We start from the raw sequence: 23,181 nt of genomic DNA, 5'->3' as shown, positions 1-23,181 counted from the left end.
AATGCCAAATATCACTCATGTCTACAAGGAAACATGTTTTAATACAAAACGTGCTCCCTTTTAGCAAGTGGAAAAGCAACCTGTTTAACTCTTAGTTATCAAGATATACTCACCTTGAACTCGCTCTCCATTCCTGTAATGGTTTCTCCTGGCTCAGTTTGTGTCAGTTTCTGAATGTGGGAATAAAGATTCCTTGCTGGTACTTCAGTGTTTCCACTCAGCACTGCCTCTAATAAAGCCTCATGGATGAAGATATACTGCTCCTCAGTCTGTACCATGTAGTTACGCTGTGCACGGAGACAGGTGACATGACCATAGATATCCACTGTCTTCTCATGCTTGATCCTCTCCAACATAGAGTCGATTACAATGAAGGCTCCAGTGCGACCCACTCCGGCACTGTAAGAAGATACATGCAAAAACAAATACAAAAAAAAATAAACCCAAAAACTCAAAACTTGTTGCCAAAAAATCCAAATATATTTTTACAAACACAAACGATGGTTCAATGTGATGGCAAGCAATTTTCCCACAGAGAATGCTTCTCCTAGGTTACTTACAGAAAAGCCAGCAAAGGAGAGTCATGTACCTAGGATTACACATTAAAACAAAGTTTTACTCCAGTCTGTCTTTTGGGCTATTAAATTAGTAGTGTCAAGCAGCGAAACATTCAAAAGTACCACCTAACACTGTAAACGTTGAGGCAATACTTGCATCTACCTCCCCAACCACACCAGCTCTGTGCAGTTTCATTGATTCATATTGATTCATAAAGGATTAAATGAAGTGAAATACAGGTGCTAATCTTGAAATGTTCTTGTTAAAAGACACTGCCTGAATCAGCAACTAGTGGCTATGTCTGAATTACTTGGCTTGCGTCAGCAATAACACACGCATCAATGCGAGGTGGATTCTGCTGCCTATAGGACAGTCCTCAATTTGAATGCAGCAAGTGCTACATGTGTTTTGCCTACCTGCAATGGACCACAATTGGCCCAGCATCAGGAGGGTTACAGGCTTTGATGCGACTAACAAATGCCAGAACCTGTGTAGCATGCTCAGGAACACCATGATCAGGCCAGGCTGTGAACTGAAACTGACGAACCTCCCGTTTCTCTGCTGGTTTCTGATACCCAATAATCATAATGATAGAATGAATGTGGAACACATCAGTGAAGAAGAACAGGGACTGAAAATCAAACAAGTTCTATACTGTGCAAACAATGAAATGCAAATATATTTTGCTACCTTGATATTAATATTAAAAACAAAAATTACTGTATCTTTTGAGCTTTTAAGTCTTTTTGAGTGAAGTCTTTTTAGTAACCCTGAAAGAGCAGTTTTGGGGCTGCCTTACAGCTTGGGGGGGGGGGGGGGGGGGTGCGTGTCACGGTGTAGGTCCTGGGTGATCGGAAGCACTCTACAACTAGGTTTATAATATTTTGAACAGTAATATCAGTTCAGGTACCAAACCATTTTGACACGAGTACCTAACCATTTTGGCAAGGAGGTGAGTGGTTAAAAAATAGCCATGCAATATATTCAAAGTAAATTTGAGGAGTTGGAATACATCTGTTTTTCTTGTGTTTGCAGAAAACTGAGTTAAACAACAATCCTGTGCAATAACAAGTAGAAGCTTAAATCCCCAAACTTGAGTACTTCTCACCTTAATATTGATCAGAGAAAAGTTGCGAACGGAGTAAGTAGCCAAGTCCGTCATATCATGCAAGGTGACCTGAATATCTCCATATGTCTCATGTCCCTTGCTAGGCCAGTACTGATCACACTTGACACGGTTTCTCTCTTCCAACTTGGTCATCATCACAAGTGTGCATGTACGCTGCTCCCACACCTCCAAGATAAAGCAATACAAATCCAATTGCTTTAAATAAGTTTAGTACTACTACTACTAGTCGGCTGCGCAGCAGCCGGTCACAATGTTTTTCCAAATGGCTTGATTTTGGGCGGCCTCACGGATCTCCTTAGGTGTAACAGCTACATCTTTAAAGAGTAGTCTGGCAAATAAGTTTAATCCAACCCTTTTTATTCCTTGAAGAAGGGTCAGTTGGTCAGGAAAAAAAAACCACACAAATTCCAATAAATACAAGTCCAGATGATAAATGAGTTCTGTATCCTTTATCAAGAACCAAATATAGCAAAAATATACATTTTGATCATATTTTGACTGCACTTACCATTCTCCAAAAGTCACCAAGTGTTTCTGGTAATGGTCCTTGTGTAGCAATATAAGCATTCTGCTTACGGTAACCATCACAATAGTTAGCATTGAGATAGTCACTGCCTGGCAGACCATCAACACGTGACAAGATGACCCGGGAGTGGTCATATGCAATCACATTTGCATAGCGATTCTTGGGCTTGTTTACTTCTAGATTAGAATGGTCCCATGTGAACTGCTGACCTGGTTCAATGGACTGAAACAAACAATTCATTATTAGAACAAAGGCCTCCATTGGTCTACAATAGTACATATGAAACTACTCACCAACAGAAATAACAACAGTAGTAACCTTACCCACAAAGATATGACATCAAGGCTGCTGTTACAAGTATTTTTTTCAGGGGGTTTTGTGAGAAGTTTAGCAACTACTGTGTGCTAAAAGTTTTTTAACAAATGTATTCAGGGAAACTACATTACATTTGTTAAAAAGTCTCCCCAAAACCTGGAAAACTGCTAAAAGCATCGCCATCCCAAACCTGGGAAAGACCCAAAACTGGCTTCCAGCTACCATCCGATCTCCCTTCTCTCAATGTGCTACAAACTGTTAGAGCGGATCATCCTCCACCAGATCCAGCCAACTGTTGAGGATGTACTGCACATCGAGCAAGCGGGATTCCGTTCTGGCAGAAGTACTCAAGATCAAGTTTTTGCCCTCACTACCTACATCGAAAATGGATACCAACCACGCTTAAAGACTGGCGCTGTCTTCCTTGATCTCACTGCTGCATACGATACTGTGTGGCACAAAGGTCTGACCTCGGCTCCACCATCAACAATGACATAGCCAAGATCAGCGAATACTAAAACACTGGCGACTTCAGCCCAGCCAAAACAGTATCTAGTGTTTTCCACTTGCACAACGCCAGCAGTGACCAAGAGCTAGACATTTTCCTCAACGGCAATCATCTGAGCCACATCTCTAGAACCACTTATCTTGGCGTCACCTTGGACCGAACACTCACCTTCAAATCTCACCTCCAGAAAGTGGCTGCCAAAATTCGGACCAGAAACAACCTAATCCACATGCTCGCCGGTACAACCTGGGGAGCAAATGCAAAGACACTCCGCTCATCAGCACTAGCTCTCTGCTACTCAGTGGCTGAGTACTGCACTCCAGTCTGGAGGAACTCTGCCCACACCAGCCTTGTCGACGTCCAACTGAACAATACCATGAGGACCATCACTGGTGCTGTTCGTTGCACAAGGACTGACGGGTTCCCAGTGCTAAGCAACATTGCCCCTCCAGACATCCGAAGAGAGGTTGCTACATCAAGGCTGGTCAGCAAGATCAGATCCAACCCTGAGCTCCCTCTCCTCAGTGTCCTGGACTTCCACCCAAGGCCTAGACTCAAGTCTAGAAAGCCAGTATGGTTCAATGTCCCGGACAGCACAGTGACTGCAGAAGACCCATGGCGCATCCGATGGCGAGACCACACTGACGTCCTGAACAAGTTCCTGGTCACCGACCCCACCATCCAGCTGCGGGAGATAGACATTCCCCGCGGTCAATGGTGTCTCCTCAACCGGTTCCGAACTGACGCAGGGCCATGCCGCAGCAGCCTATATAAGTGGGTTACATCTCATCTCCGCTTTAAGACTGTGGCGAACCCCAGACGATGCGCCATATGATCAATGACTGCCCACTATCTTACTGGTGGCATCGCAGCCCTTCACTTGGCCGAGGACCCAGCGACTGGCTTACGGACAATACAACAAGATCGCCATAGCATACGACATCATCATCATCAGGGAAAATAATTCATTGGAAATCTGGCAAAATTTGGAAATCTGGGTTGTTTTAAAAGACAGTGTAAAAAGGGTACTGAACAAGTGAAGAGTTTATATCCAAAACGCGATACCTGTATATCCATTTGGAAAAAACTTTAAAGAATGAAAACATAACAGGTGTTTATAAACCACAGCTTTTAAAAAAAAATATTATTCTTAAATTTTAACTATAGTTATAACAGCCATCGAAACTGACTTTGAGCAGCCAGGAGAAGGCGGGATTCTAAAATGTAACAAACTTACATTTATCATGTTTTTTGTCAAGTTATCAGTCCAAACCTCAGAAACTGTTTTCGAATCCAAAATCATATTAGTATCATTTTATATAGGGGACAACTGAAAAGACATCATAAATATTGTATTTTGCATTATTTGTTTACATGCTGAAACTGAATAGGTAATACCACTTAACATCTCACCTCATATTCCTGGGAGAAGAGGAGGTTTTCATTGCTCTTGAGATGCTCAATGTGGTCACTCAATTCCATAACAGGAATGGGAGGATGCGACATCATAGCTATAGTAACAAATAAATGACATGCCAAATAAGTAACAGCCAAGCCTCCTATCCATACCTGAGCATGATGTATAATGTATTATAATTATCTTATGCATGCTTCCATCAAATTATCACTGCCAAAATTTCCCTTGCATTCTTAATGATTACATGTAAAGAATCCAATATTGAACCTACCAGGTGTTTGGTAGTTCATTCTTCTCATCTCTACTGGGTCAGATGGGTTTGTCGACTTGACTTCCTTACGCTTCGGTCTACGCTCAGTGGGTCCACTTCTCCTGCAATGGGATAACAAAACAGCTTGGAATTGGTCTCAAATTCAAGTTCCATACAAAAAGTTTAACTCTAATGAAACACTTACAGCAAGATAAAATTAAGATGCATAAACAAACCTCTTGTTCCTAAGGAAGATTATAATAATGACGATGATGACCAGGAGAATGATGACACCAATGACTGCTCCGATGATGGCTGGCATTGAACTGCTGTCACTAGGTTCTTTGCTAGGGTTGGAGCGGTTTGGTTCTGGTGTGCCATTATTACCACCAGGTGCAGTACTGATTCTTTTCTTAACTTGTACTGGATGGCTATAATCACTAGAAGCAACTAACAACTCCTGCAAAGAATAGAATAACAGCTGTTTTAAAGACTGGAATGTTGGTTGTTGACTGTAATTGTGTTGAAAATTGTTATCCATTGGTAAAACAAAGTTAAACATAAAAGCAAACATCTAAAAATTGTTTAAAACTTTTTACATCTCAAAATTAATGCATTCTTAATCAATGGAGTTTTTAAACGACCTTCATCTTGCACTCCAGCCATGAAATGATTTTGACAATTTAACATTCCAACATTCATTGGTTATTAAAAAAGAAAACATACACAACACATTTTATTATGGACTGTTCTCACTAATCAAGCTATTCCTCACTGTTACATTGGTAAGTACTGTCATTCATCCCTCTCAGACAATTTGGGCTCAACTAATTTGAATAAATCTTATTTAAGGCTCATATGCAGTAGATCATTGCTTGTATTTCTGAAAGAGCAATGGTAAATTACAGCACCGTTGATTTGACATCAAATTAACATGTGGATATAATGACTTGGGCATGCAACCCCCAAAAAACGATAATAAATAAGAAAACAATTTATTTAGGTTACTCAATTGGCTGGAGCAAAGCACTTGTACAGTATGCCTGAGGCTGCTAGCTAAATACCCACTTTAGTTAGTTTTCTGTTCAACAAACAAACAGAACCTTTCTAATGGCAAAACAATGCCCATATCAACAACAGATGGTAATTTGTAATTCAACTATTACTTTTCAAGCAATTTGCTAATTTGATATGAATAATATACCTCATCTTCAGATAAAACTCTAGCTTTTATGAAGAATGTGTAGTAACGGTTTTCCTCAAGTGGCCTATTATGAAACCCATTGATGTAGCGCTCATCTCCAATGGTAAAGGGCACAGTCAGCTCACTTGCAAGGAGATAAGCAGTAATGTATGGAAGGGAATTACTGGTGGCCCGACGCTTGCGCAATGATGTATCTCGCTGGTTTCTATGGCCAGAGGAAGGCAACAACTCATCCATAGAGTAATCGCTAGGAGAGCCTGTTGGAAGGCTGGGCCCATCAAGAGGAACCACCACAATCAAAACGTTACTGAGAAAAAAAAAACAAATACACCAAAAATTAAGTACATGGTCATGCTAAAGAGCATCAGCAGAAAAGGCCCCATAAACGTCTTAAAAGGGAAAACTCATTCTAGTTTTTGCTAACAAAACTGAAATGGATTAGGTATCTGATGACATCAAATTTTCATTAACTTTTTTTGTTTGTTAGTTTTTAGTGCAAATGCTAGAACAAAATCAACCACAAATTTTAATTCACAAAGGTGGGGAATTCCACCCCCCCCCCCAAGATCTCGACCATCGAGTGATGAAAAATTTTGAAACTCAGTACACGAATAGAGCAACTCATCATGAACATACCCAAGAAATTTCATGACTATAGGTCAAAGGCTTGAGGCTAAAAAGTCATAACAGCTCGGGTTGCCCCCCCCCAGCCCTTTTAGGGTTAAAGGAAATATACAACATTTGCTTTTGCTGTAATTTTCAGAAATGGATGGATTTGGGGGATTAATATTTTATAGCAAATATTGTTACATTGACTTGTTTGAAGTTTTGTGTTCGTAGATGCTGGAGAAGCCAAGAAAAACAATGATGTTCTTGTAGTCTGGTTCCCTGACCCCATTAAATTGAAATGGAGCAATTTATTGACGTCAGGGAATGATAAGGTCAGGGAACCAGTCTAGAAGGCTTGTACCCATTGATAGATGTGTAATCGATTGCACACAAAATTCAGACTAACTAAACATGGTAAATTGGGGGCACTATTTGGAAAAAGCCAGCGTTTTCCGACCAGCGTTGGAAATTGATACAAAAACACCACTTTTCTTGAAAAAGTCAGCACACCAGGTGCCATGATGTTACAGGATGCTTTAGACTGTCACTTACTAAATGTTGTATATTCCCTTTAAGTGATAAAACCAATGTCCTAAAACATGCACGTATAAAAGTGCATATTTTAGAATTGACTTTGTCGAGAGGGCTACATTGAAGAGCGTTTCTTACCACAACTCATCCAAACACAAACATGAGAAGAAAACTTTGGAAGAAAAGAAATCCTTTGAGAGAGAAAACATGTTGGCAAAATTCCATTTACAAATATGATAATAAAATATTCCGATATTTATTATTCTTTATCAGACATTAACACTCACTCTATTTGGCCATTCCTTGAATCTAGCGGTGGAATTGTGATTGTCAGTGTCGTGGCTGTGGTTAATGCCATATCCACTTCTGGAATGGGCACATGATTGGGGGCTGCAAATATAATAAAGTACAAGACATGTAAAAAATATGTCATTTCAATGCGAACATCTTTTCAATGCAATGTACATCAAACCTGCCAGTAGTAAAACCTTCTTCAAAATCAATGATATTGATGATATTAATTTAATTAGTTTGTGTGTGTGTGAACCTTTTAGTCAGGAGAGCCCCTCGACAGAGACTTTGTCTCTTTTGGGCGATCCTTCGGGAGCTGTTAGGTTCTTTTGTTTTCTGTTGTTGTCCTTTAATTTGTTTGTCTTGGTTTTTACTGTGTATATTTTAACTGACTGATAAATAAAGTAAATGTAAATGTCAATATCCTGTGGCCCCTATTTCACGGCTCTAAACTGCAGAATTGTGTGCATACAGTCACCAATTTTGTGCTCATAGCTCTAGCAAAACAAATCTGAGCTAACCTCGCATCACAGAATCCTAAGGGGATATACAAATGTGCATAAGCCAAAATTCCTTGTTTAATACCGCGGTCAATACTAACCGTTCCCACAGAATGTTCTGCTATGGTAAGTGGGAATGTTTTTTCCACCAAGCAGAGCCATGAAATTGGTGCCTGGTCAGTTGTGACCTGTTTTGACAAGACTTTGTCATTCGGTATCTACATATGTAAGTTATAGTCTTCCAATTTGTTTTCTCTCTTTTACAAACATTCTTTCAGATCAATTAACTTCCATTGTTGTAATGTAATTCAACAGATTTGGATTCAAGTCTTCTAACGTCAATCACAAGTCATCAAGTCTTCGCACATGTCAATATCAATTCAAATGAACTGTAAAAAAAAAAACAATCTTTGTCATTCTTCAGCAGCCTCTCTACCTTTAATTTATGATCTTACTTGTGATTGGACCTGTGATGGTCTCAAGTCGTAATGGTCTTGTCATGATATCTCCATATTTTGATCGTAACTTATAATTAGAAACCCAAATAGACACTTATAATCTGCTTTTCCTCCAGAGCAAAGTGCCTTTTTTCTCCTATTTGATTGTGGTATTGACATATTGAGGCATTAATATAAAATTGAAAGACAAAAACACCTTAGCACCATTTAAATTATATATATGAAATTGAGAAAGTACCTCATACGGCCCCAATAAACCAAACCCAAGCCTGGCTTTGTAGCAATTCAATGGATTCTGGTCCAACCAGCCTAGACTAAAATGCACAGGGGTCTTAATGCACAAATTTTGTCAAAGTACAAAGTATGTGCCACTGGTTTGGAGGTTAAAGGAAGCTTCTTACCATAATGCAACAAGTACTAAGGTGAGACACAAAATAACTCTCATAAAATTTCATTGAAGGGCAAAATCAAATATTAACAAATTTTGCATTTCCCTGATACAAAAAAAACATCATTTAAGAGATTGGTAGTGGTACCATCAAGGCAACCAGCCCCAGAAAACTTGGTGGTCCAAGAATTAAGATATCTGCATTAGAAAGCAGCAGATCATGCATTACAGTCCCACCTTAGCAAGCTTCTGATCTCCACGGAAAAAGTGTGGATATCGGATTGACTATTTGAATTGAAGACACCATCTGCCATACATGCATTATATTACTACTCCCATGACAATGCAAGTGTAAGCAAACTGGTCATAACTTCATTGGAATGTTACTTGTTTACTGAATTGATATTTTAGCTTGTATATGCAGGAAAGGCCTTAGTTGTTGTTCAAATTTATTTGCCTCGTCTTCTATCCGAAATATGCGTTTTGGTCATTGCAAGTGTACATGTACATACATTATGTGACAAGGCATGATTACCCTGGTACATACCATTAGAAAATGTGGAAACACTAGTCTGATTGTTATTAAATAAACAGGGAGCAATGGCCAATGTGCAATCCAGACGGTTTTAATTGGAACTTCTTAATTTTCCTCCTTTTTTGGTTATGGACAAGCAAGATGAAGTATGTATTAGCTTTGCTTATAGACACCTTAAAGTAATCCTTTAAGTGTTTCCATTATGTATAATGCTTTCACTAAACCAAGCACCAAAAATATACCAAATATCAAATTATCTAGATGAAACAAAACATACCAGCCCGCCTCGTATGTACCAAGACAGTGGCAGGGGGACTACTTCCAGTCTCAGTAACAGCTGTGATGTTGAATTGGTACTCCATGTTTGGTTTCAAAGCAGATATATGGAAAGTCCTGTGTTCATTAGTCAGAGTAACGCTTTGGCCTTCATCAACGTGATCTGGGTGCTCCTTCTGTCCCTGGGGGCTTGTGGCATACACAATCTGTAAGTTTATAGCACAACATAAAATGTGAAATGACTGTTTGCAAGTGTTGCAAATACTAAATCTCTTCAAAGCAACCATCTGTTCAAACTCTCGATTGAAATATTTTTAAAAAAGTGCTTGGAACAGAGGGAAAAATAACAGAGACAACATGGAACATTAGAAATGTTAAAAATTATAATACTTGCTGCCACAAACAAGCAAAAAGGCCGTCTTTAAATACCTAATTCATCATTATTTCAAAATAGTTTGGTCATGAAATCAATCATTCATAATAAACCCTTCTGCGGTTTTTAATATTGTTCTTACTTTGGCATTTTGGGGTTACTGATACTCAAGGAAACATAAATGAGATGAATAGCTTTGATTACTTTTGTAACCTTTTGCTGAGATTTTCAAAACTATTGATGTGGTCTTTATCATTCAGAGTTCAATGCACATCAGTACTTTCAATACACAGCCGTTGTACCGGCAAGGAACTATTGTCACCGTAATAGGGTTTTGTGACAATAATTAATTTGTTAGTTATTGAAGGCTAAACATCTCACTGAAAGCTTGTTACTTATGTTATGCCACAAAAAGCAGTCTTTTAATTTAAAACACTTGTAGGATGCCTTGCCCCAAAGGCAGAATATGTATACCTTCATGAACTACGTATGACACAAGATTCTCTTAAATGAAGGATTTGTCCATCATGTAACTCACTCTGTATCCTGTGGTGGAACCATCTGTGCTAGATGGCGTATCCCAAACAAGCTTGACAGAATTTCCATCTTTTAGCTCAGCCTGAAATCTGTCTGGTGCAGTTGATTCTAAAAACGAAATCAAGTAGACCACATATGATAGGCTTGTCTGAATTTCTTCAGTTTAAAGCCAAAAAGAAAAGGACAGACTTGCATTTATGTATCAATTTTAGCATGATCCATATAATTTTACATGATTCACAATTTTTAAATTTTTTTTGTTGTCTTTATATGGTAAAGTACATCATTAGTCATTTGTGCATTTTTTTTTTCCATTTGAAGCAACAAAAGGTGCTCAATATCAAAAAGGGGGGGGGGGGGTTAACAGCTTAACCTGATGAAGTTTTAGCTCAGTGAATGCTGAGAAAACAATATTCTAGGATCTCGATTTCAATTCAAAAGTTGCCGGGTTATGTTTTGAATTACCCACCCGAAATCAGTCTGGGACATATCCTCATTCAGCCAATTGCAGCTACGTGATGTCTTGCACTGAACCAACAATTTGAAGCGTGTGTGCATTGTGTTAACGTTTGCGGGCACCAGTTGCCAAATTAAATACATGTACGAACTTCAAATAGGAATTTCCAAAAATGTGTCTTTAGAGGCATCTTTGGAAATGATCTTTTGTTTTCTTCAAAATGATAGCATGCCAAAAAGAATCATTTCACAGGGAGTTTAGTGCCCTTACCATCTTTCAACCAAGTAAAATTTTCAACAATAACTTTGTCAGTTACTTTTTGGATAAATGCAAATGATGTACTCTACCTTTAAAAAGCCAGAGTCAACCATGTCTTTCTGATAACCTGATATATCCATATTACTCAATAAGCCAATTTCAAAGTGACAAGTCATATTTTGATAAAAGCATCATAAATACCAAATACAGTCACTAGTTTCAGTGTTGAGTTATAAACATATTATCGTCCAATATGGATTCTTCATCAAATTTTTGATGTGCTTATAAACAAGAGTACAAACAATATACTCCATCAACATGAAATGCTAATGTTGGATACTTGTTGGGGGGGGGGGGGAGAGGGTTCACCCTGTGGTATATTGTGGGGCCTCAACTGTGATTGGATGAACATAAACAATGTGATAATTTAATCATTCCTTTTTTTGATGTTTGCAAATGTTGTATCTTCCCTTTAATGCTTAAACTTATTTTCAGCCGTAAAGTACTCCAACCCAGCCTTACTTATTGTGTGCGTCATACAATCTGGGCACTGACGACTGGTAAAACAAATTAAAATTGCGCTCGCAATACAGATGTCGCGGTGCCGCTTTCATCAAATTTGTTGAAATATAATTTTTTAAAAATGAGATTTTGCAGGGAAAAGATTGTCCCCCCCAAAAATCGGTATTTTGGAAATAAATTTGAAAAATCAGAAAAGTTTCATCTCTGTAAAGAGAAAATTTAAGGCACAACATTCAACATCTTTGTTTACAGGACAAACAAAGCTTATCGATGAATTCCAAATGTGTCAGGATTTTTGTCAACTAGGGCCTGTCTGCCTGACAACAACTTGTAATCAACGTATCTGATCTCTCCCCCCCCCTTCATTCAAAATCAAAGGAAATTTGACATCCATCCATTTTTATCTAGATTTTTATCTATTTATTGATAATCAAAAATGCCTATATAATTGGCAGCAGAATACAAAATTGTGTGCCAAGTTTTACAAGTTCACCATCAACATTTTAAAGGTATGTAACTACATGTACATGGCTGGCCAAGAAAGCATTTTGTATGTACATAGGGGCACCTAGTTTTGAGTATCCTAGTGAAAGTACATACATGCATGGCACATCACACACCACACTTAACAACAGCTGACTTTAAGTATAACATCTCTGGCTGAATTACACAATATCATGCCAAACTCTCTACAAAATGTATGAAAATGTTTTTAATTCAACAAATTACCTTCCTTAAGTGTTGTTGCACGCTCAACGTATGAGCGTGGAGAGTTGCCCTCAGGGGTTTGAAGCTGCACTACTATAGCGTAGACTGTTTTGGGCTCCAAACCACTTATCTCTTCAGAGTGAAAATTACCAACAACTCTCCGTTGCCAGCTGTCAAGATTTGAATCTACAGACCCACTTGTGTAGTACACAATGTAAGTCAAGCCAGGGCGACTACTATCAATGTCAAGAGGTGGTTTCCACTCAACTAGGATGGAGGTTGTGCTGACTGGCTTAGCATGGACATAACGCGGTGCTTCTCTAGGAGCTGGGGGAATGTGCAAGGAATGTGAGCAATTAAACAGAGATTCAATTTATAGCTTAAAGGTACTCTCCCTATGTTCTTCAACAAATTCCTAACAAGCTTAACTCTTATGCTTTATTTCACCAAGAAAAAACACCTTTTCTTAAATTTGGGCATCTCCAACCCTCATCCAAAAAGAAAGGCTTTTCTTTCAGGCTGTTTGTATGACTTTAATTCACAGAGAGATCCACATGATTTATTGTCAGTCCACACATTTTTTTGAAAGTGTTGAAGCAATTGTTTCATAACAGAGTATAAGGCGATATTTTCATTAGATGTCTTACTGAAAAAATGAATATCGTTTTTATTGCTATAAGAAAAGTGATTGAAATTATTATTAATTAACTTGAAAATAGCATAAGAGCAAGCTATAAATATTTTATATGATCATAAAAAAATACCCTGACAGCATTAGTTCATTTTGAACTAAGGTTAAAGAACAATAACAACTCAAGAGGAACTTTTAACATGTTGATGTAAAACTTTACAGTGCCAAAAAAAACCCAATCCTATTCTACTGCATTCTCACCACTGAATCAGACTGGCTTGGCAAAAGAAAGTTTGAAGTCTTTGCAGAGTTATAAGTAAGAAATCAACGGATAGCTGATAAACCACTCTGTAAGATCCAACCATGCTGACAGAGCTTAAGCTAATATCATTAACATGCAATGCAGTATGAATGACCATATTCTTTGGGGAAATGCACCCTGTGCATGGAAAGGGGAGAAAGGGGTTTTGAAAGTCTTAGGCATTCTTACCTGGATGTGGTGTGACAAGAATCACTTCAGTTCCATAGGGACCTGAGCCAACTCCTGTATGAGCCCTCACTTTGAAGACATACTGTGTGCTAGGCTTCAAGTTAGTGAAGGTGACCTGAGTGTTGACAGTGTCATTGGTAAACTCTTGCCCTGGTTCCTTCTCCAAGTAATAGAGTATACTATAGAGTGTGATTACTCCATTACTCTCCTCATCAGATGGTTTGGACCAGGACAATTGTATAGATGTACTAGTTAATGCCCTCCCAGTGAAGTTTTGTGGGGCGCCTGTAGGTTCTAGAAAATGAGAAATTGGTCCAAACATTTAATACAAAAAATGCTTGAGTTACATGTAATCTTTTCTAATATCAACAAAAACTCACTATAGTCATGATAGTAAGAAAACTGATTAGAGTTTGAAAAGTGCATACAATTGTTCAAGGCTGAATCATGTATACATGTTTTTGTACTCCTTTCACATCCTCAAACATATGCTGATACAAACTTACTTCCTTCAGGTGTGATAACATCAGTTTCTGCTTGAAGACCATACCCTTCACTGTTCTTTGCAGCCAATGTGAAGATGTATCTCTGACCCTTATCTGGTGGAAAATATTTGAGTATAGTTCATTCAAGAAGATCATTTCAACATCCATCCTGTATTTAAACATTGATCCTGAAAATTAATGTAACAATGGGAGGCCTATAGAGTACCAAAGTGTGCTGCGTGTTCTAGTTCACGTGCATAGTGAACCAGCGTCAGACTTTGGTACCCTACAACTTGACCATGTTATGTATGCAAAAATACCTACCTGTGTTACAGGAAAAGCAGAAATGCCGTAACTTAAAATTTTCAAGACATCATGGGTTAATTTCAAAAGAGCTGCTAAGCAAAGACTACAAGTTGAAAACAAAAACTTGGTAAACTTGGTAAACAAAAGCTAACAGAGAATCTGTCACTGATAACATTTTGCTGGTAACACATTTTCACTTATACAAATTAGTAACGATTTATAGTTCTATGAAATTTACCTCAAATTACAATGACTATCATTTAATCAAATAATGAAATCATAATGTGAATTTACTTACTAAGAGTAATAGGGTAGAACTCAGTGGCTGGAGGTCTAATCTCCCGATACAGAGGTCTACTGGTACTGGTCTGGTAGCTCAATTTGTACATAAGCAGGTCTCCATGGGTATCATCAGGCCTCTCCCAATGGGCATGGTAGTCACCACTCTCAATTCTCTCTACCACAAACCTTTTGGGTTGTCCAGGAACTACATGAGTACAACATAAACACTTTCGGTTATTAAGCGGTAGAAAGCGTTACTCCTAAAACTGCTCCCCTAAAAAGTGGCGCTGGAATTTCAAGAAATTGCCATCACAATTTAAAAGTATAAGGCCATTTAAATTAGCTCAATTTCAAATATGTTGCATGAGAACACATGATATAAAAACTGTGTTGATATATACCGGTAGGACTTAACATCTTGCTTCAAATATCATCTTTCACTCGCATCAACACTTGAGAAAGTTCATATTTTCAATTTCAGTCATGTAGTTGACCCGAAGTGCTTAACATGTTTATCATAGAACATGTAATACAACACCTGAATATCATCTAACTGGTGGGTGGATGATCACATGTCATTGAGGTATTCATCACAACCCACGGCCCAGCCACACCACAAAACGGAAGCTCCATTCCACAGTAAATCAAAGTTCCATTGCATGGTTACACTTGTTACCAATCAGATGACGAGGATTTAGTCAGGCGTTGTATAAAACAAATAATTCATGCTCACATTTGTGCATTTGGGTCACGGAGTTGAATAGTTATTCTTACCATTGAACTCATAACATTCATTATTTGTAAACCCACCTACTATCTAACCAATAAGCTTTCATTTTAGTTTTCTTCCTCTAAATTCTTTGTACCTTGTCCTGGAGTTTGTACTAGTTTTGGTCTGCTACGTTCTCCATCTCCTTTGATGGTATAGGCAGCAATTTCAATTGAATAGTAAGTCTTGGGGGAAAGATTTTCCAGAATTTTTTCCTGTAAAAAAAAAACCAAATCAGTTTAATTAACAAGGATAGCAATATCATCAAAGTGAATTACAAGGAAGTAACTAAAAGAAGGGCAAAACCTACTATTGATTAACAAAAAGAAGTTTTTGTGATTTAGTTTCCCTCCACAGAAATGTTTCATCTATGTACTACACCAAGTACAAAAATATTTGTTTTAACCAGTTCACGCGGGAGGCAGTATATGCAAAACTTGTGCAGTATTCGTAACAGATGACAGATAAACACGCAGGGATAGAGACCAGAAATATCTGTCAGCGACCCGCTCGCAGCGAGCCAGGCCAGAAATGCGGGTTGTGCTGCCCAAAGGTGATGGCTTCAACCTGCCTGGCTTGAGGTCGAGTGAAAAGTAATCCCGTGCCTCTTTTCATTCTTGTCAAAATAATCCCAGCATGAACTGGTTAAAGAAAGTTAGAAAACAAAAACAAAAAACCTTGAAAACGTTCATTTCTCAGCGGAAAACATTTTGTTAAAATTATCGTCTTTTGAGGTCATTATGCACACTTCGCACTGGTAGGAGACTGTGCTGACTCTCAGCATGCTGCTGGTACAAAGAGCCAGATCTGGGGTGCACATCACATGACACTACATTACTTCAATTAGTTAAGGTGACCACATACACGACATTACTGTTTGGGCAATGCACTTGACAGCTACTCAAAATTACTTTTAGGACTAAAAAGTGTAAACAGGTTTCAAATGAATTTTATTGGTGTTTTATTAAGTGCACTATTATTTTGACAATCTCACCTTTCAATTTCTGCCATCAAGTTCTGTCATCAACTACACCCAGAAGTGAGAGGTCTATGAAAATAAGACCTCCCACTCAAGGGTAACTACCCCCTGTTTATACCTACCACCCCAACATTCTTTGAAGACAAAATGCCCACTGAATGGATATTCCAAGGGGATATTGGGTGTACAGCACTAGAAATCTAGCCCTATAAGTACTGTGTTGTGTCAATTGTGTAATACCTGTTCATCTGCGTTTTCCTATAATAGAGAAGTTAGGAAGAGAGAGGACAAACAGGGCAATGTTAATAATACTCAAACTTGTGTGACATTCTCTCTTTTTTTGCCCCATTTGTTTTCTTTTCAGTGATCAGGTCTTTCTTCTTCTTTTTTTTTTGGCGGGGGATAGGTTGTTGCAGTTAACATTAATTCAGATGAAAATTAAAATCCTTTTCTTCTGAAATGTACGTCTGTGGACATTCAAAATGCATGACGTTTCTGAAAATGTGATTTTCTAACCATGGTGACTTTGGCCTTGATTTATTTTATCCTAAATCAAAAACAAGCCTTAAAAGATCCCTCCAAACAAGTTCCATTCATAAAATTATCATTCCAGAAACTATTGTTTTTGGTTCACACCCTTTTGGCCGCAAAACAAACTTACTTAATTGGAAGATGGCTATAAAATCTTCTTCTGTTAATGATATTAAAACTGCCGTCAGAATGTGTTTGTTTTCAATGATTAGGATGCACAATGCAATAGACGTTTCAAATTATGAGACATATACAACAAAGACTTCATAACCATTCACCATTCAACAATTTCTAAACTCATTATCCACACTCAGGAGTTGAAATAATGCTGGAAACGACAAGAGTCTTTGACTAACAAAGCTTAACCTGGGAAAAAAGGAAACACTACACCAACTAATGCTTCTGACAAGTAAAAATCCAAAGTAACACGCACACCCACAATTAAGTTGCATGTATATGTACATTTGTTTGTACATGCACAGACATGTAAATGTTCTAAATAAAGAAGCAGTAAAATTTAACCTTTCAGCACTCAAAACAATGTCTAGTACTGGTAATCAGGGTTTCTCCTAGGTTTTCTGAGAAAACTGTTGACTAACTTGATCCGATATAAACGATAACATTTTTGATCCTAGCAGAATCGTTTTACAAAAGCACAATGACAAGGGATCAATGATTGATAAACATGCAGGAGACACAGAAGCAAACATGAAAGGAGAAGGACAATGGATGAAGAGTTAGGGGTGCAGGAGAGTAAGCAGACAAAGGAAGCAAAGAACAAAGATAATGTGGTAATTAGGTAAACAAAGGAGATGGTGTCAATCACAAGAGGCGTTACTAGAGGAATTGACGTCACTAATAGTCTTTAAAGTATGGTTCATTCATAAGGAGTCAAACTATATAACAAGACAGCAGATGTGCATCGACTAGAATGTGTGTGCTAATCACACAGTAACCACGAAAACCAGGGGAAAATCCTTATGCTAGGTTTGTCGCCATGGTTCAAACAGCTCAAAGAAGTGACTTTTAGCTATCTCAGAAACAAATTCCTGATAATAAGCTTGCAAAATGAATAGCAAGGGATAAAGCTACAGAATACATGTAGCTTCACAGGGAATATAAAGCAGTACATCTTACCCTTATATCTGGAAGTGGAACCCACTTGACTTGGGGTGGTCCTAATGGGTCTTCATCAGCAGACACAACTTGAAAGTGAACTTGGTACCCACGGATTTCACCATGTTGTCGATCCAATACAGGAGGGCTCCAGCGAACGGCAATGGTGGTTGAATTCAAGGCTTCAACACTAACCTTGCGTGGTGGACCTTCTGGAACTGCATCAGGGGCAATCAAATATCCAGCAAAACGTGGCAAATTAAATTACTAACATTTGGAAAGTGCAATGTAGTTAAAGTGTGCTAGTTTTGAGTTTCATTGCTATTTATTTAGCAATGCAAAAGTTATTCACTTTTGAATGAGACATCAACCAAAACAAAATCTGCCCATGTTTAGTTATCGAATTATTACTTTACAAGAGCAAATTATTGGCTGCCAGTCAATAATTCTGTTCTCGCAGGGTAGGCTGGTTCCTGCCCCACACAGTATGGACTGAGAGCCAGCCTGCTCACAGTTTGTGCCCAAACAAAAACTTTTCCAGAGGGTTCCAGATGTCAAAAAAGGAAAAAGAAAGGTTTTTTTTGGTAGGAGTAAAACAAAGAAGTTGAAAATTTATTAATAGAAAAAAAAGTTGAATTTGTTACAGAACACTTTAAATCTAGCAACCTACAAAGTACTGTTTAATCTTCACTGTCATTTCCTGTCTTGGTGCCTGAAAAATCCAGACTTTTTTAGGGGCTGCAAAGCCATGTCCATTTTGCAACAAAAATTGCCAAGTGGAATTCTACCTATGGCTTTTAAATGATGTTTTATACAGGGATATGAACATGTGCTTATGCTTAGGTGTGAAAGTGTTGCCCTTTTATTTGGATCTCATGCAAAGAATTGTTTAAAACTGTGAACATTAAAATTTGGGCGCTAAATGTAGCCTAGAGTAAGAACAATGTGGCTATTTGCCGTGAACGTGTCCCATCAGGTTTTGGTACTTTCTTAAGCATTATTTAATCACTTTAAACAAGGATAAGCTCACTTTGTGCAGGCTACACAAAGTTATATTGACCATGTTAACAAAATCAGGTTCTTTAATTGTTTTCATTTGGTGCTGTAAGTATTACAGGACTGTTTGCATGACTGTATTTTGTATGATGCTTTAAGTGGTACTCACAAAAGCCTTTTAGTTTTAAGCAACATAAAGTAATTGCCAGCTTTGTCCTTGTGTTTGTAGAACATAAAGAATACTGAATCATCACCTGTGACATGTGTTTTGACATGATGTAGAAACTTAACAAATACAAAGGGCACAAAAGTCACACATCACAATTTAACGCAATTTTAATAAATGCTTTTAACAGAAAGAGCAAGGTCTACCTGTATCTATGGATGCTGTGCATTGTCAGGCAATGTGCATTCAACTAGTTAATGAAAAGAAAGCAGGCCATTCAGAAAGTCAATGTTTAAATTTGACCCACCCACTCGCCCCGAATTTTGATTTTCAAACATTGAATGACTACTCAATATATCCTATACACTAAAGAACAAAGTAATGCTTCAAATGAATCAGATAGGTAAGGTCAATGCTCTCCCAGCTCAGGAGTTTTCAATGGCCTTTCCAGGCTTATCAGCATGCAACTTTGAAGTTGAAACAGAAGAGGAAATTGCCAAGTACACAAAACTTTGCACAATCATTTCCAGTTTTCTATGACACTGTATTTTACTTTGTTGTGATTAGCTTTTCTTGTGTCCAAAACCATGTCTCGATAGTCCACCTCATTCCAACGGTAGATAAATGGGGAGATCGTGTGAGTGTCGATGACCCTTCGAGCATATTGGGACGAGGTTGGGTTTTGTGTAAACATTAAAGTACACAGAGGTCGGCTATTGCAACAAGGTTAACCAATGACAGCGGAACAGCACAGACATGACAGACATCTTGAAGAGGTCGCTGAAGAGGGTTATTTTGGTGTTTTTTCCCTTCTTCTTTTATTTTTGTTTTCTATTACATTAATTCAAAACTGAATTTCCATTTTCAGTTATTTCCTTTGAAGATCTAAATTTGTAAACATTGACTATTCTGAATGGCCCCTTAGCCATGGTCAACTATGATCTGTTTAAGGTTTTATCCATGTTCCTCATGTACCGGGGTAGGTAATCATGGTTACAGTCATTTTAGCTGCAGTGACACTTGGAGCAGTGTGAAATTATGTTTTTGCATTTAACCATAAGACTGGACAGACAACAATCTTTGCATTTGGTAGTATTACACACATATTATTTATAAAAATCAAGGTTAATTACTCAAAGTGTCTGTGTCTTTTATATTAGTAAAAGATTTACAAAGCAAAGACATGAGTGCAAGGATGACATGTGTTAGGTTGTGAAATTGTTTTCATAAGTAATTCACTGCACAAGAACAAAGTGTGATGAAAAAGTGTGGGAGAAATACACATTTCATAATTAACTGTGGTGTACATACAGTCAACTCCAGTAGTAACAAATCTGCCAGACCTCTCCAACTTCTTTTTCATATCCGAATATCCAGCAGAGAGCTGGTTTTCCCATTCATTGCACATGTACACATGGTTTTGTTGGTGCACGTACGTTTGTATAACACTTTCAAAACCGTCACACTATTTTTTTACAGTAAATAAAGATATTTCAACTTTGTTTGGAAGTGTTTTTGATTGTGTACTAACTAGTATTTCAAATGTCTTGATAACAGAAATCCCCATACTTTTACATCCGATGGAATTAGCAGCGATTATGAGCCACGCTTTTTAAATTTAATTGCACATGTACGGCGACAAATCACTGTTATCAGATCCCACAATAATGAAGACCTGTTTTTGACATGTTTGAGGCACAGTTTTCAGAAAGAAGCACATTAACCCCTACAAGGGCTCTTTGGGGGTCAAGTACCAAATACCACAGAATACTACAGGTGTTGTGCACACTTGTATGGAAGGAAATGCATACTACAGGTTACTACTGAGTAGTACTATGTAGCTTTAGGTAAGGTTAGGGTTAATGACTTCAATCAATAATCAGCACTTGTCTCCAGGGTCCAAAATTTGTTACCTGAAAACCACAATTTCCAAGGTTGTATGTATTCTACTTTTTAACCATTTTTTTCAAACATCATTTTGTTGGAAATGTTTTTAGTGCCCAAAAGTGCACATACACGTACCAGTTGAAAGTGCTCCTTTAAAGGGAAGATACAACATTTGAAAACATTAAAAAACAAAATGATCAAATTATCACGAAATATCTTACTGGATTGTTAGGGAATGACAGTCTAAAGCATCCTGTAAAATTGTTGCTCCTGGTGTGCTGACATTTTCAAGAAAAGTTGTACTTTTCCAACGCTGGTCGGCCGACCAGCGTTGGAGAAAACTGTCTTAATTTAAAAAAACCCAAAAAACTGCTCCTAATTGTTCATATATTCTGCATTTTCTTCGCAATTATTACACACAGGTGTGAAGTGGTACAAGCCTGCCAGACTTATTCTCTGACCTTACAATTCCCCAAAGTCTATAAATTGCTCAGTTTCATCTTAAGTGGGGTCAGGGAACCAGACTACAAGAACATGAATGGTCTTGGTTTTTCAGCATCTACCACCCCAAAACGTGTAACAAGTCAGTTTAACAATATTTGCTATAACATTCTAATCCTCCAAATCCATTTATTTCTGAAACTTGCAGCAAAAGCAAATGTTGTACATTCCCTTTAACAGTTGTTCATATGCATACAAGTACTAGCAATGATTGATATGTCTAAGGAAGCCAATTAATCAGCACGACATGGACAGATGATGTAATGTATCCATCTTGTATAAGCCCAACAAAAGCCGCATTGATTGTACAGTTATCTCTCTCTGTCTCTATCCTTGAATGCTGTTGCCCTGCTAGTTATTTGCAAATGGTTGCCTTGCAAAGCCACGTCACCACCTGGTCGTCTGCGAGGTTAACAACAAACAGCAAGGGGATATGCATGGGCCACGACCATAGATAACCGCAGCACAGGATTATCATGCTACATGCTACACACCATTAACATTGAAAGAAATAACCCCAGCTCACAAATTAAGCTTTATAATGCAAGCATTGCCTATTTTCACAGTTTTCAAAGAGGGTTTGTTGTAAATGGGACACAAACAATTTTGTTTCTTTTCTGCACCTGGGTTTTTAAAAATATCCATCTAAACCATGTGTGGTTTTTTTTCTTTGTGGAAGGATGCCATGCTAACTTCCTTGATATGATTTTGCACATGCTGTATGGTGCTCCTGACATAATGCAAATTGAAAAAAAATACTGTGGTTGTAAAAAGTAGGTCATGTTTAGCGCACTTTTCACAGAATATTTCTCAGGCATTTCCTTCAATCTTTGGACATTGTGTGTGCTGATTAGGGCATGTTGGCCATTTTGGTTGTGAAATAAGATTTTTATTTTAGGGCATAGTGGCAAATGCAACAACGGTGCAATGCATCACGCTATCATGTGAAAGTTGGACTCAATGAATTCTGGTCTCTTTTGTCTTACATGTACATGTACTGTACGTGTATTTAACTTTCACATGTGATGTGTCACTGTTCTTATTCTATCCACTAAGGAATGTGCAATACAACCACAGTACAACAGCAATGACTGCATGTGACAACCTATTAAAGGGACACTAGGTCCTGGAACAGCCCAATTGGGCTACAAAACGCGCTTTGAATGAAATTAATTTGATCGGAAATAACATTTAAAAGTAGGATATAAACATCCACACAACTATCCTTTCAAAACTGGGCGTTTTTGTGTAATTCCTGTATTATGCGTGCGAGAACGAAATTCGGGGTCCACTTTTGCGACCCCATAAATGATTTCATTCGTGAAGTGTTCGTCTTTTGCGGACATTGAAGAAACCACTATTTTTGCATTGGTGATTGGTCACCGCTGTTCCCGAGACACACAACGTACACTGAGAACGACACGAAAAACGTATTCATGCTCCGTCGTGTCCGATGTAAACAAGTGAGGTTTTTTTTTGTCTTTTCTCGGGAACGGTAAGACATTAGGTTGGTTTCCTTTCAACCAGATGTTTGAAATAGGCTAAGTAAACAATCCAAAACATGAAATTTTCGAGGATTTCAGGACCTTGTGCACCTTTAAGGTTGAGGCCTGCAATACTATACGCAAATAAATGCATTTCAAAATGAAAGTACTGTTAAAAGACTCAAAGTAAAACTATAGTTAAAAGAAG

The 23,181-nt window shown here is 38.0% G+C and overlaps 1 protein-coding gene across 2 annotated transcripts in view; it reads right to left on the bottom strand.

Annotated features, from left to right (window-relative positions):
* Nucleotides 1–23,181, bottom strand: part of LOC119728262 (receptor-type tyrosine-protein phosphatase S-like) — an 80,305-nt gene that overhangs the window by 24,873 nt on the left and 32,251 nt on the right. Inside the window, exons 10-27 of one of the 2 annotated variants that reach the window (XM_038200424.1) lie at nt 17,961–18,157; nt 16,533–16,550; nt 15,411–15,528; nt 14,561–14,749; nt 13,978–14,070; nt 13,472–13,765; nt 12,372–12,677; nt 10,407–10,513; nt 9,497–9,701; nt 7,335–7,437; nt 5,908–6,214; nt 4,940–5,163; nt 4,725–4,825; nt 4,450–4,547; nt 2,196–2,435; nt 1,667–1,852; nt 975–1,126; nt 114–399 (exon numbers count right to left, since the gene is read on the bottom strand). In XM_038200424.1, coding sequence (XP_038056352.1) covers nt 114–399; nt 975–1,126; nt 1,667–1,852; nt 2,196–2,435; nt 4,450–4,547; nt 4,725–4,825; nt 4,940–5,163; nt 5,908–6,214; nt 7,335–7,437; nt 9,497–9,701; nt 10,407–10,513; nt 12,372–12,677; nt 13,472–13,765; nt 13,978–14,070; nt 14,561–14,749; nt 15,411–15,528; nt 16,533–16,550; nt 17,961–18,157 — 3,224 coding nt within the window. The remainder of the gene's footprint in view (nt 1–113; nt 400–974; nt 1,127–1,666; nt 1,853–2,195; nt 2,436–4,449; nt 4,548–4,724; nt 4,826–4,939; nt 5,164–5,907; nt 6,215–7,334; nt 7,438–9,496; nt 9,702–10,406; nt 10,514–12,371; nt 12,678–13,471; nt 13,766–13,977; nt 14,071–14,560; nt 14,750–15,410; nt 15,529–16,532; nt 16,551–17,960; nt 18,158–23,181) is intronic. The other variant, XM_038200425.1, reaches the window with a different exon arrangement.

This window comes from Patiria miniata, unplaced genomic scaffold (assembly GCF_015706575.1).
Source record: "Patiria miniata isolate m_02_andy unplaced genomic scaffold, ASM1570657v1 HiC_scaffold_20, whole genome shotgun sequence".
Taxonomy (NCBI): domain Eukaryota; kingdom Metazoa; phylum Echinodermata; class Asteroidea; order Valvatida; family Asterinidae; genus Patiria; species Patiria miniata.
The sequence above is the reverse complement of the archived record's forward strand: the minus strand, read 5'-3'. Positions and strand labels throughout refer to the sequence as shown.